This window comes from Equus asinus, chromosome 17 (assembly GCF_041296235.1).
Source record: "Equus asinus isolate D_3611 breed Donkey chromosome 17, EquAss-T2T_v2, whole genome shotgun sequence".
Classification (NCBI taxonomy): Eukaryota; Metazoa; Chordata; class Mammalia; order Perissodactyla; family Equidae; genus Equus; species Equus asinus.
The window spans coordinates 46,963,070-46,977,214 of NC_091806.1; the positions used below are offsets into that span (position 1 = coordinate 46,963,070).

The window sequence follows — 14,145 nt, forward strand, 5'->3', positions numbered from 1 at the left end:
CATCAACAGTATAGACCAGGGGGTCAGCGAACACTGTACATTCATCAACAGTATAGACCAAGGGGTCAGCAAACACTGTACATTCATCAACAGTATAGACCAAGGGGTCAGCAAACACTGTACATTCATCAACAGTATAGACCATGGGGGTCAGCAAACACTGTACGTTCATCAACAGTATAGACCAGGGGGTTAGCAAACACTGTATGTTCATCAAGAGTATAAACCAAGGGGTCAGCAAACATTGTAGACTCGGGGCTGGCACCCAGACAGGAGTCAGATAGTGTTTTAGACTCTGCAGGCCTCTGTCACAACTACTCAATTCTGCCACTATAGCATGAAAGCAGCCGTAGACAACAGGTAAACAAATGGGCCTGGCTGTGTTCCGATAAAACTTTATTTATAAAAACAAGCAGGGGGCCGGATTTGGCCACAGGCCGTAATTTGTCACACCGGCTGTAGATCTGCCTTCTTAATCTATCCTAAGGGTGATCTCAAACTTCAGCCAACATTTCAACATCGAGAACCAGGTCGCTTGGCAGCTCTTTTGCGGTACGCTGGATGTTCCTGGTGGCCACCCCTTGTGTTCTGTGTTGAATGAGGAAATGGAAGGGTTTGCCCCAGCAGGGCGCCTGAGCAAACGGCCAATGCCTTGTTTCACTCACAGACTACGAGAGTGAGAGAGATGGTTTTGTGATGCTCTTAAGGCCATGATCTTTTGATCATAAATGCCCTTCTTTCTCCCCAAACCTCTCATTCGAGTTGGGGGTCTTACACTTGCAGCCTGAATTCTCACAGACCTCTAAAGATGCTTGGCTATTTTTTAAGGAGGTTTTTTCACATGATAAGCACGGAGCTCCCTCCCCACGCCCCCCAGCCCTCGTCAGCCTCTACCTGCGGCTGGGGAGGTTTGCTCCAGGCCATGAAGGCATGGGGAACAGCTGAAGGCTGCTCTTCCCAGTTCCCAGCGTTCGCTGTCCCATTGGCACGCCCAGCCTCTGGGACTGATCGGGACAAACCCCTGGGTCTGTCTTTCCTTGTCGTTGTGTCACATGGACAGGGTTTGCTGGTTCAAAGTAGCCGGGGGTTGCAATTGCCAAAATCCTACCCGTGGGGTAAAGTGGGTGCCCCAGAAGCCCCCTCTCGGGCCCCAGCTCCCATCACACGGCAAAAAATCCAGCTTAGTCCCCACTGCAGCTGAAAAGGGGTACGCCTCCCTCAGCACCCCCTCAGAGCCTGCGCGGGACTCAGTGCAGAGAAAGTAACCACGGAAGTGTGAGTTCTCGCCCCAAATAAGGAGACCGCCTCTTCAATGGAACAAATCGGAACATGCGCATGTTCCAGTGTGGGCTGCCTTCTGAGCAGCCACGCTGGGTCCCTGACCAGCTCCATTAGCCCCTCTGGGCTCGTTTCCTCCTCCCAAAGGGAGAGGCAGGGACGCCACTGCCTCCAAAGCCCTGCAGGCCTCCACTGGGGGTCACCGAGACCGTGTTCGGTGCCGCATCCTCAGCCTGAGCAGGGATGGGTGTTTCATTCTCTCCTAAGGAGAAAAAAAAAAAAGCTTTGTGGCACATGCCAGGTCCCTTTAAGTCAAGGGACTAAATCCCGCCGCGACAGTGGATTGGGGCTGCTGTGCCGGGAGCATCTCCCAGGCTCTCACCCAAGGCCTTTGACCACGTGCAAAGGTCCAGGTTAATTTCTGCCGGGCTCTGAGGGTCACCGCAGGCCCTGTACGCTTCTGGCGGGTACACCCTTTATTTTCTCCTCCATCTCACTGGCTCCCAGCAGCTACCTTTTGGTTTTCATTTTTTTCCCCCGGCTATGGCACCAAATTCATTCAGGGGAAAAAAAAAAGAAAAGATCCGCCCCTGAATTGGTACATTAAACTCAACAGTTCTGGGTGCGACTTCCCTCCCGTTGGCATAAAATGCTCAGAATAATCGTGCCTTTGCGTAGATGCACCATGTCGATTACTGCACCCGGCTTGTGCGATGGGCCTTCCAGACCCCCGAGCTCCCGTGCTGGAGTCTATGTCTCAAAACCCTTGTCTGTTTCCGTGACCTCTGTCACAGTCTTTCTTTGAGAATGTGGGTCTCTGCCACCTCTTACTGGTGGAAAATGCCCAGCACCTGAGTCAGCCTCGGCAGTCAGCACGCCTCGGGGCGAGCCTGCCGCCAAGGGGGCGACGCGACCTGGGCGCCGCGGGCTGCCAGCGCCTGGAAGCGTCACCCCATGGTGCTCTCTTGTTCCCTCCACCCGCCCTCAGAAGCGCCGGCATATTCCGGAGGAGTCAACAAACAAATGGAAGCAGAGGGTTAAGACTGCCATGGCGGGGGTGAAATTGGTACTTTTCTCTCCTTCGGGGCCACGCGAGTCTTGACTGTTTGCAGATGACCAAAGTCCGTTGTGTTTTCCTCGACCGATTCTGTTGTGTTTTTGTTTTTTTGTTTTTTAACATTCACATCCGTGTTTCTCCGCCTTCCTTTCCGCGCCCAGCGAGCTGTGACGTGTGTTGAGATGTCACTGCATGGCTAGGGTGGGTTCGTGGGGGGGTGGGAGGGGCTCTGTCCTTACTTGGAGCTTGTCACAACTGCCTGCCACCTGTCCTCCTTGGTCTTCTTGTTAACACGCATGCCACCCGCCCCTGGAATGAGTGGCCTCTGGCGTCATGCCCTCGTCTGCGTTCTTTAACCTAATACATGCATTTTCCCATTTAAAATCCACCCCCGTTCTCGAAACATCCCAGGTGAGCAACAAGCTCCTACTTAGGTTCCTCCAGACCAACCCATCCCCGAGCCAGGGAGCCTCCGGGCCGCCTGTCACCACGGCGCACCGTTGCTACGCGGCCGATGGCGTTCTCACTTGTCACGCTAGTTGCGTGTTTCAACTTGCTCTGCGAAGGAAAATAACTATTATGGTCTGGGTGGCGAAGGGCACAACATCTCAGATCTTCTGGCCTTAGAAGGGAGACTTTCAGACACACAAATGGCTTCCAGATCCAGGCTTCTTCCGGACCTGGGTCCAAGAGTCTGATCGAGAGAAGGGCCGTTTGGCGCTCTACGCCCCGTGCACAGAGGAAGCACGTTGTGCAAGCGTTTCTGTCATTGCATAACATCATCTCCCGGGTGATGAGGCCCCAGACGCTTCTTTGAGCTCCATGTTTGCATCCTCCATCACCTGCAGGCATTTTTGTAAAGATGTTTCTGAGTATTTCTGTTGTCCAAGTTGTTCACGCAAACACCCACGGGCACACGCACACACACGTGAGTGCACGCACACGCAGACTCCTCTGCACCGTGATGGTTCCCCCGGGTGACCCTGCACTGTTTGGCGTTGCAGACAGACAAGGTGAAGCTCACCTGGAGGGACCGCTTCCCAGCCTACTTCACCAACCTGGTTTCCATTGTCTTCATGGTAAGTTCCGGAAGGCTAAGGGGGGAGGAGATCAGGGGACCCCCACCCACAGGGAGCTGTGCGGAGCTCACCTAGAGCGGGGTCAGCCATCGACCTGGCTTTGCTGTGACCCCAGGGCGTGGTGGGGCGGCGGGGGTTGGGGGAGCTCTCTCCGCTGCCCCTAAGGTGGGCAGGGACCCGGGTTCCACAGTGACCCCCGGGGGATCCGCACGCCCGGAGGTCACGAGATGATTGCACACAGTCTCTGATACGCGTCTCTCGTTCTGAGAGTGACACGTTGGAGTAACTGGTCATTCAAACCTGGGATTTCACACATCTTATTTAAAACAAAACTGCGGAGTTTTAAAGGGCAACATTAAGTAAATAATGCAGAGACAGGACAAAACTTAGAACGGTGCTACTCAAGTGACCACGGGTCTGGACCCTGGGCTCGTGGATGATGCTGATCTGAATAAGTCGCCCGGTGCCTCCACCCTCTTTGGGGATTTTAATCCCAAATTGATGGGGCCTCCGCCATGGAATGTCTCCGCCCCCGTGCCAGCTCTGCTTTCGTCCTCGCCCGGGAGGTCAGGGCCCCCTTCGGGCCCTGTAGAAAAATCGCCGTCCCCTCGTCCAGCCCGGGAACCTGAGGTCAGAGATTTGCGTGGCCCCCCAGCCCCTTGCCTGGTACCCAGGGGCCCTGGGTTGGCCGCTGTGGACCGAGGCTGAGCATGTGCAGGGCCAGCCTAAGAGCCTTGTGAGGAGTCTCCTTCACTCCTCACAAGGTGCCTGTCCCCATCCCGTCCCCCTCCTACTGATGAAGAAACTGAGGCCACAGGTGTGGCTGCTCTCCCCAGGCCTCCAGCCAGGAGGGGTGGAGCCAGGTGCCAATCAGGCCGCCTGCCCCAGGGTCCCGCTCTTCCGTACCGACTTGGAGACACGGAGCCTGGGCTTGTCTTGATCCCTCATCACCTCCACCTTCCAGGCTGGAGGCGGGGAGGAGATGGAAGCCGGTGCCCCCTCTTTGAAGGGGTTTCCCGGACGCCCCACCCACAGCCTCTGCTGGCATGTCGCCCATCAGACCGTTTCGCGGGGCCACCTCTGTCTGCAAGGAGGCTGGGAAGGGGGCATGTTGTCGCTCCCAGCAAAGAGGGGGGGTAGGGAGGGAATCAGTGGGCCCTCAATGTTCTGGTGACCCCGTCACAGACACATCAGTCAGTTTGGTCCCCGCTGGGGAGCTCCGTTCACTGAACGAGTATTGGTTGAGTACCTGTGACGTGTCCTGGAGACGCCACTGTGAACACACGGGCCAAACCCTGGCCTCATGGCCCTTTCCTTCCATGAGGGAGGTTGCACCCAGGAAGGGAGACAGCTGGAGGGCTGCCCTTCAAGGGGGCACACCCGCCCTCCAACGGGGAGAAGGGGGCGCCTTCCTCCGAGTCATCCTGCAGGCCCGGCTGCCATACGCGCCTCCCTCCTGGCACAGGTTACATCCCTGGGGCCAGGGCAGGCCTTTCCAGGGAGGGGCCTCTTGGCAGGAGCGAGGGATTTTCCAAGGAAAGCCCTCATTCCCGGAGCTGGCCGGGAGTGGCACCCACACCTCGCCCCAGGCCGCCCTCTCGCCAGGATGTCGAGTGGGCGCCGCGGCCGGTTTCCTGGGTAGGGAGTGGCCCCTGTTTAATCACCCCTGATGTGTGCAGAAGAGTTCAGGGGCCCAAAGTCTAAACTAAGAGCTTTCCTCAATTTTGGACGGCTGGGGTCTCGCTCCAGGGTAAACCAAACACAGCCTTTCCAGCTGCAACCTGAGAGACACACACGCAGCCCCTGCCTCTGCAGGACTGTCCTGGGAGCCACCAGGGACCCTTCCAGCAGGGCGAGGCTTCGTGGGAATGAGGGACACGAGGCTCAGGAGGGAGCGGGAAGAGCGCGGAGCCTGCACCCCGCAGGTGTGGTCGGCCTTAGCTGACCACCCAGCGCAGCCACCCTCCATCCCCAGGGCGTCCTCAGCATTGGGGTTTTCAGGTGTCCTCACCCCAGGGCAGGACAGGGTGAGGACGGGTCTTCCCGGCAGAGGTAGGGCCTTGGAGGAAAAGGAACCCAGGCAGAAGGACGGCTCCACACAGAACAAACTTGTCATCCTAGCCAGCTCCCACCGCTGTCTCGCAGGCAACCACCAGCCTGAGTTTGACGGAATGTTCTGGTCCAATAGTGGGTTTGGCAAGATGAGGGGCTCGCCCTCGGGGATGAGCCAGGAGAGTGCTGGTGGCTCCTGGGGAGGTTGGCAGAAGGCGCCCAGCCAGACCTGCAGCACTGCCCACCCGGGATGGGATGAGGCCATGCCCCATCCGCTTTCCGTAACAGCAGTCTATCCAAGAATGTCACCGCCCCGTAGTCAGCCTGCCATCACACAAGCCAAGGCAGTCCCCGGGGTTGCGGCCAACCTGTGTCCTTTTGGGGACCGTGGGGAGAGAGAATGCACGATGCCCCACAGCGGATCCCACAAACTTCAGACTTGAAGCTCAGACCCACCCGGTCAACCCCAGCTCATGCGCTGGGTGACCTGGCCTGGTCACCTAACGTCTCTGAACTGTCTCCGTAGAACAGAAACCAGCCCCTCATCCACCCATCTGTGACGTTAACACCCGTAACACCCTTGGCATTTGGTGGACGACAAGAAGTGTCTGTCTTTGTTTGGAAGCTGAAGCACTGCGGGGTGGGGGGTTGGGGGGGCAGAGGAGGCAGAAGGGGGACGTCCGATGAGACCCGGGTGGGCCCAGCCAAGAGCATCCGTCCCCTCCTCCCTCTGCAGATTGCCGTGACCTTTGCCATTGTCCTCGGAGTCATCATCTACAGAATTTCCACGGCCGCTGCCTTAGCCATGAACTCCTCCCCGTCGGTGAGGTCCAACATCCGGGTCACGGTCACGGCCACCGCGGTCATCATCAACCTGGTGGTCATTATCCTCCTGGACGAGGTCTACGGCTGCATCGCCAGGTGGCTCACCAAGATTGGTGAGTACCCACGTTCTGGGACGACCGTGCCCCGGGCCGCGTTATCTGTGGCCCCGGGCCTAGCAGCCCTGAGGCACGTGGCCCTGCTGTGGGACCTCAGGCTGGTCCCTTCCCCTCTCTGAGCTTTCAGGGCAGTGGTCGGCCTGGACTGTGACGGCCGCTCAGCAGCGTGCATCTCTCTCCCTCCAGAGGTTCCAAAGACGGAGAAGAGCTTCGAGGAGAGGCTGATCTTCAAGGCTTTCCTGCTGAAGTTTGTGAATTCCTACACCCCCATCTTTTACGTGGCTTTCTTCAAAGGCCGGTAGGGACTCCTTCAGTGGCTGGAACTCGCTGCTTGTCCCGGTCCAGTTGGAGGCTCCCCTCCCCCACCCCCTGGGGACAGGGGGCACCTGGGCCCAGGGCAGAGCGGACAGTCTGGGTCCCACGGCCACAGAGTTCTGGGAGAGGCTCTGCTCCTGCTGGGGTGCCAGGCGTGGGGACCCTGGGTGGCAGGGACCCTGGACAGTGGAGATCCCAGACAGTGGGTACCCCAAACATCAGAGACCCCAAGCAGCAGGGACCTCCCCCAGTAGTGGGGACCCTGATCAGCAGGGATGCTGGCCAGCAGGGGCCTCAGACAATGGGGACTCTGGACAGTGGGGACCCCAGGCAGTGGGAACCCCGGGCAGCAGACCCCAAGGCGCTGGGCTCCAGATGCCCCCACAGTGGGTCGGGAGGACTCAGAGGGGCGAGGACCACAGGAGAAGGTGTAAGAAGTACAGCCACGGGCCAGCTGGCTGTTCCAAGCTGGTGGCAGGGTGGCCCCCCGCGCCTGCGCCCTCTGGAGCTGTCCTGAGCTTGGAGGGGCCTCTAGCCCACGCACCGAGCCTCCCCAGCACCCCTCCTTCCAGGGGCTGGCAGGTCTGGTCTCAGAACCCCTCCCCAGGTCTCCTTCCTCAGCACCGTGGTTTACAAGTGCCACTGCCACCCTCCCTCCCCAGGGTCCCAGAGCCGGGCCACAGGCTCCCGGGCCCGCCCAGAGCATCCATGACAACACAGCAGGCTCTCAGAGGGTCCCCCGACCCCGCACATCCCACAGGAAGCTGAGAGGGGGCCACCCACCCCAGCCTGTCCGAGGTCCCCTCTTGTGACCCGGCAGTGGCAGGTGGCACGGTCTGCACCTGGGCAGCTTTGCCTGTGTCCCCTCCTGGCCCCCTCCCCTCCGGCTGCCCTTCAGCCTCGTGGGTGCCTGATGAAGCTGCCTTGTCCCACCCCTCTGTGGGTTGGGGATCCCACCAACAGCAAACCCCTGTGGTGGGTGTCTCACCGGCAAGGGGCGGGGAGAAGCCTGCCGTCCACTCGCGGCCCCGCCTTCGGAAGCACAGCCCCTCGGGGTGTCCCCAAGCCGGGTCCCTCCTTTCTGACTGCCCCCCATCGTTGCAGATTTGTGGGCCGCCCCGGCGACTACGTGTACATTTTCCGCTCTTTCCGGATGGAAGAGGTAAGTGAGGTGGCGCCCGTTTCCTGGGGCCCCTTCCATTCGCTCCCCGATTTGGTCCAACAGCAAACTTGGGAGAAGCTACGGGGCACGTTGCCTACGGAGCAGCAGCGACGGCCTGCTCCCTCCTGGGGGGGGGGCCTGTTCTGCCCTCGTTTCTGTTCAGACAGTTACACCGATTTTTTTTTTTTTCTTTTTCTGTAAGACCTTTAATGTTTTTTTCTCTTTGGTTAAGATGAATTCATGGGGAAAAAGCAGAACTCAGCTACGTTTTTTGGCTTTAACTTTGAAATGCCCATCTCTCTCCTTCCAAACACAACGCTGGTGACCTTTGGCTTCTGCTCAGCGATTCCGGCCGCTGCGGGTCTGGTTAGCGAGCCAGCCGCCTTCTGCCGCGGGGTCCTGGCCCCCTGACTTGTTCTGATAGCTCCATCAGACCGATAGGAGGCTTCAGGGCCTGTCAGCGGTTCAGGCCTCGGTAGAACCGGTTGGCATTTCCAACTCCCAGAGTAATTCAGCTTATTGGAAAATAGGGTGGTGGGTCTTCCTGATAACGACCCTGCAAAACAGAGTAGGGAGGAGTGAGGTGGGCGTCAGGTACAGGGTGATCTGGCTGCCTGGGGCACAACCTAAAGGTTCAACCAGTACCAGGCCCTGAACATCCCAAGACGTGGGCCGCATCCACGGTATCGGATGTTTGTGAAAAGCCCATAACGTGCCCCTGGATTACGTGACACGTCCTTTACTTAGATGATGTCCTGTCAAATTCTTGAATGGTTGGAGAAGTTGGGAAAATGACTTTGAAGAAGAGAATAAAACAAAGGACATCCCTATTTTTTATGAAATGATGGCTCTCCAGCATATATTTTTGCTTGGGACTCAGAGAGGCGTCCGCTGTGCCCAGGGGGTCACCAGGGTCCCCTTTATTTCCCTTCACTCGGGGGGATTAAGCTTTTTGCCCATCACTTGCCTGCCCGACTCCTGGCATGACGCAGCACAAGCCCGCTGAGGACGGGGGCATCAGGCTGCCTCACCACATGGCTTCCCCTGCACGGGCCCAGCCTGCCGCGGCCCCAGGGGAGGAGGAAATCCAGCCCGGCCACTGCCCCTCCCCGGCAGTGTGCTCCCCTCTCCGAGCCTCGGTCCCACCCCGACAGCCTGTGGGCCAGGTGTGTCAGCTTCCTGGGGCGGCGGCAACACAATGCCATAGACCCGGGGCCTGGAAACAATGGAAGTTTCTTCTCTGGCTGTTCTGGAGGCCGGAAGTCCAGAGTCCAGGCTGAGCAAGGATGCCCTCCCCCCAAGTTCTAGGGGGGGTCCTTCCCGGCCTCTCTCCCAGCTTTCCAGTGCTGCTTGCGGGCCTCTCTCCTGTCTCTGCCTTGTCTCCACTTCACCTTCTTCCCTCTGTGGCTCCTGGATTTTCTCACTCTTCCAAGGACACCAGTCCCTGGATCAGGGCCCACCCCACTCCAGTGTGACCTCATTTCACTTGGTCACATCTGCAAAGACCCTGTTTCCCAATGAGGTCACATTCTGAGGCTCCCGGGGTTAGGACACGGAGGACACAGTTCATCCCACAACCCTCCCTGGGGGCTGCGGTCATCCCTCCAGGCGTCCGCGGTGGCTCGGCCAGGGTCTGACGCCCCTGCCCTCTGTCCCGCAGTGCGCCCCGGGGGGCTGCCTGATGGAGCTCTGCATCCAGCTCAGCATCATCATGCTGGGCAAGCAGCTGATCCAGAACAACCTGTTTGAGATCGGCATCCCGTGAGTAGCATCCGGCCTCGCGGCGGAGCGGAGGAGGCTGGGCCGTGGGTGCCTGGCGGCTCTGACGGTGGTCTGGGTGACAAGTGATGTGGGGCCTGGACCAGGATGGGGGCACCGGGAACAGGGAGGTGGTGAGGACAGAGGGGAAGACGGGGCAATAGCCGCCCCACAGTGGATGAGGAGAGGGTGGATGTCGAGAGGACCCCCTCCTCCCCAACTGGGGGAGGATGTGGGGTACCGACGGGCGCCCCCAGACCTGCTGGCTCCCCGGGGTTGGCTGATGGAGGACCCGGAGGCTCTTGCCTTGTGCCCTTTGAGACTCCCATCCCGTTCCCTCCACAAGGCAGCCGGCCCTCCAGAGTCGGGCACGTGCTGGACTATTTTCCATGCTCTGCCGGACCCCTGACACCCGCGGGGCCCTCCCTGGGGGTTTAAGGCAGCACTTCACTCTCCCTGCACCTCCGTTTCCTTATGTCACAAATAGAGCGATGACCCTCGCCCCCTGCCAGTGGGGGAAAGGGCAAAGGCCATCGCCGTGGAGAAGTCGCCGCCAACGAGTTAGGTCAGGATCTGAGACACGCGGCGGCTCAGAGAATCAGAAAGACAGCTTGGAGGGGTCGGACGCCAGCCCCCAGAACCCGCCTTCTCGGACCCCAAGCTGAGCGCACGTCCCGCTCCTTGCAGGAAAATGAAGAAGTTGATCCGCTCGCTGCGGCTGCGGCACCGGAGCCCCCCCGACCACGACGAGTACGTGAAGAGGAAGCAGCGCTACGAGGTGGACTACACCCTGGAGCCCTTCGCGGGCCTGACCCCCGAGTACATGGAGATGAGTGAGTAGCGGCAGCGGAGAGAACCTGGGCCCCAGGGGCGGGCGGGGTGGAAACAGGCCGGCTTGGCGCCCGTGGGCTGGCTGCGGTCCGTTGCACGGAGCGGGCTCTCCGTAGGCACCCAGGGATTGAGGCTTGTCACCCGCAATTGTGTCACTGGGACAGGAGAATGCACAAAGGTGGCATATAACTCTCAGGGGTGGGGCAAGGAGAGATGGGAAAAGGCCAGGGGTGGCCTACACAGCAGCCACCCTATCTCCTGTCTCTCCCTGCCTCCCTCTGCTCTGGCTGCACTTTACCCAAACATGCAGAGCTCACGCCTGCCACAGGGCCTTTGCACAGGCTGTGCCCCACCTGGAATGCTTTCCCCCTAACACGCATGTGGCTCACTCTCTCCCTTCCTTCTTCTCCCTTGCTCCAATTGTCCCCCACCAGAGGGGTCTCCCTGAGCAGTGTTTAAAAGGGGCAGCCCCTCCCCTGCACAGCCCTGACCTCTGTCCCTCCCCAGCTTTATGTTCCCGTCGCCAGCTGACACCTTCAGTCCTCACCGTCCCTTTCCCGTCTGCCTCTCCCAGTAGAATCGAAGCTCTGTGAGAGCAGAATCTTTTGTTTTTTGTTTTGGGGGTTTTTTTGCTCTTCACTGCAGTACCCCCTGCGCCTAGAACTGGTCCAAGTATACAGTGGGCGCCCAATATGTGTTCTCTACCTGAATGGATGAGTGAGGGAGGTCGGGAAGACTCAGGGAGGGGGGTTCTCAGAGTGGCGTGCCCCCGGCACGTGGGCAGCTGGTTAAAATGCAGGTTCTCAGGCCCATCCCTGGTCCGTGCAGGGTGACAAGCGGGCCTCTGCTTTTTTAACACACACCTGGGCCACCGCGGCCCGGGGCCGCTGCGGGGGTGAGGTGGGGGGCCGGGTGACCCGGGGCCGTGCAAGCATTTCTGTTTAATTGCCTCACGAGCGCTTCCCTGTCCTCCTTCCGTTGGCCGAGTGGGTCCACATAAGAGGCTCCCAGCTCCCCAGACGGTTGTGCAGGAAGCAGACTGACTCAGGAGGACAAGAACCTTGAGACTTTAAAAAAATGGAGGCGGCGTTGTGCTCCAGTGACACTCTCTGTTTTCTCCTGGAGTAAATTCTGAGCCGAACCAGAGGCGGGCGGGCAGCTCCCCAGACCCCGTGGGCCCCCGTGGGCCTGCTCCCTCCCCGGCTGGGCTGTCTACACTCAGCAGTGGGACCCGGGAGGAGGGCCTCCCCTGCCTGTGACCCCTGACCCTGCGGGAGGAGAGACACCAAGAGAAGCAGCCTGTGGTTGGCTAAGAGACTGGCGGTCGTCTCCCCAGGTTTTAATTTCTATCCCGTGTCCCGTATCCCTCTCGGCTTTGATGAAATTAAATTCCCGGGATAGGTGCCTCCTGCCCACCCAGGGAGCGGCCCGCCCCGTGCGCCCTGCTGGCTTTCGTGTCGCCAAACCGCGGCCATCTTCTCCTCGAGGGCCAACTCCGGCCGGGCCCCCGGAGCCCTCAGGGGCCGCTGGACTGGAAGAAAAGGCCCAGCTTCCATTCCCTCCTCGGCTGTCCGTGCAAGAGGGGGCGGCGTCACTGGGGATCGGCGACCCACAGCCTTGGGCCTCAGCAGCCCCTGACCCCACACCCTCAGAGCCCCCGCCCCGAGCCTGTCCTATCCGAGGGCCTCTGTCACCTCCAGAGCCTGTAAGGGGCCCAGCGTCCACAAAAGCACCCCGTGGAGCCCCCCACGGGGCAAGCAAGGCAGCGACACAGCCCCTCAACGAGGGCTGGCCCAGAGCCCCACCCGCCACTAACAATGGCCACACTCAGGCCACCAGACACAGGGTGACATTCTGCCAGCTTCCTTGTTTACCGCCTGGCACCGAGCGCCCTTGGACGGGCTCCCGCCGTACAGTTCCTGAACCAGCCTCCCCGCTCCGTTCCGCTCAGCAGCCCTTCCCTGACCCCTCCCGGAGCCGGCCCCGAGCTGGCTGCAGCCTTGGGGGCCGGAGACACCCCAGAGCCGGGCTGCTGCTGAGGATCCTGAGCCAGAGCGAGAGGCGAGACTGTCCGGACAGAGGGTCCCCACCCGGCTCCCCGAGGCCCAATGGAAGGGGACGCTGGGGGCTCACAGAGACGCGGGCCCCTAGGGCCCGGGCACCTCTGGCTGATGGAAACCCTAGGGCCCCACTCAGGGCTCGTCCCAGCCGCGACGCAAGATGACTGAGGCTGGCCCTTCTGCTCACAGGGTCTTTTTTCCTATTATTGATGAGTTTTGAAGATTAGACTTGTAAGTAAGTACATGCCCGTTATTCAAGAGTCTACATTGAGGACAGAGCAAGATTTAGCATCCTCCCCCAGCCAAGGGTCATCTGAGGTCACCCAGGGTCACCCGGGGTCGCACTGGGTGTACCCCAAAAGTCTTGCATACGCAGGTGCAGGTGAGCGCGTCAGAGGCAGGGGCCGCCTGCCAGACCCGGGGTCGTTCAGCTCCTGGGCGCGTGGGACGAGGGACGGCGCGTGCTGACCTCGGCCTCCGCTCTCTTTGCAGTCATTCAGTTTGGCTTTGTCACCCTGTTCGTCGCCTCCTTTCCCCTGGCCCCTCTGTTCGCCCTGCTGAATAACATCATCGAGATCCGCCTGGACGCCAAAAAGTTCGTCACCGAGCTCCGCAGGCCGGTGGCCGTCAGAGCCAAGGACATCGGTGAGTGGCCCTCGGGAGCGGGTTCCGAGCACGTGCCGGGCTTGGGGAAGGGCTCCTGTTCCCCAGAAGCTGGAGGCAGAGCCGGCAAAGTGGCGTCAGGCACAGCGTCCCCAAGGGCTCCTTGCTGCCCCTCCCCTGGGTGAGACTCAGGGGCTCGGGTGGGGGTGATGCGAGACCCCAGGGCGCCTTAACCCCCCACCCCAGCCCCTGAGGTCCTAAGACGTATCGGGCACAGAGGACATTTGGGAAGAGGGAGTGTCTCAGCAATTGCTGCTCCAGGAAGCCCACGAGCTGCATTCCTCTCGACGGGTCCTCAATGCCCACTCCCGCCCTGGACGTTTGTGTGGCCCCGGAGCACAGAGCCAGACCAGGGGGGCTGCTGTGTTTGCAGGTGCCTTCCTGCACAGCGCATCATCCACTCACGTGATGCTCACAGGAAGGAAGGAGGGAGCCCCTTCCGCTGACGAAGGAAGAGCCTTGCCCGTCGAGATCTGGCGGAGAGCAGCCAGGCCTCTTAACCCCACACCACCCACAAGGGGTGTCTCATGCACGTGGAGCAGGGGCTGGGCGTGGTCCTTTCAATGTCAGATAAGGATCAGCTTCCTAACAGAGCTATCGAAACCAGAGCAGACTTCTTTGTGGGGTGGTGAGCTCCCTGTCGCCAGGGGTATTTAATGTGGGCGCCCGTCTGTCCGGGAACGGTCAGGAATGTGGGGAGACCAAGTGGGCGGCGCCTCGAGCACACCTACAAGAACGATGCCCATCCCATCTTAAAGGGAATCAGCTCAAACCGGGACCCAGTTTTCAAAATGAAAACGAAGAAGTCTTTTTTGGGACTTTATCTTGAAATGAGACGGAAGATTACAAGAATGTATTCATTCATCTCCGATCTAACACAGTTCGGTTGGAACCCAGAGGTGCTAGTTCTGGGAATAAACAAAGCTGGAAGCACATGCTGGGGATTCTG

The 14,145-nt window shown here is 59.9% G+C and overlaps 1 protein-coding gene across 11 annotated transcripts in view; it reads left to right on the forward strand.

Moving 5' to 3' along the window:
- Positions 1 to 14,145, forward strand: part of ANO1 (anoctamin 1) — a 165,992-nt gene that overhangs the window by 137,328 nt on the left and 14,519 nt on the right. For 7 of the 11 annotated variants that reach the window (XR_011495216.1, XM_044762091.2, XM_044762090.2 and 4 more), the window contains 8 exons: positions 2,267 to 2,344; positions 3,340 to 3,414; positions 6,203 to 6,404; positions 6,594 to 6,705; positions 7,827 to 7,884; positions 9,545 to 9,645; positions 10,330 to 10,475; positions 13,026 to 13,178. Coding sequence is in view for 10 of the 11 variants with exons in the window: in XM_044762091.2 (XP_044618026.2) it covers positions 2,267 to 2,344; positions 3,340 to 3,414; positions 6,203 to 6,404; positions 6,594 to 6,705; positions 7,827 to 7,884; positions 9,545 to 9,645; positions 10,330 to 10,475; positions 13,026 to 13,178 (925 nt within the window). In the remaining variant the exon portion in view is untranslated. The remainder of the gene's footprint in view (positions 1 to 2,266; positions 2,345 to 3,339; positions 3,415 to 6,202; positions 6,405 to 6,593; positions 6,706 to 7,826; positions 7,885 to 9,544; positions 9,646 to 10,329; positions 10,476 to 13,025; positions 13,179 to 14,145) is intronic. The other 4 variants (XM_070488352.1, XM_070488353.1, XM_070488354.1 and 1 more) reach the window with 1 other exon arrangement.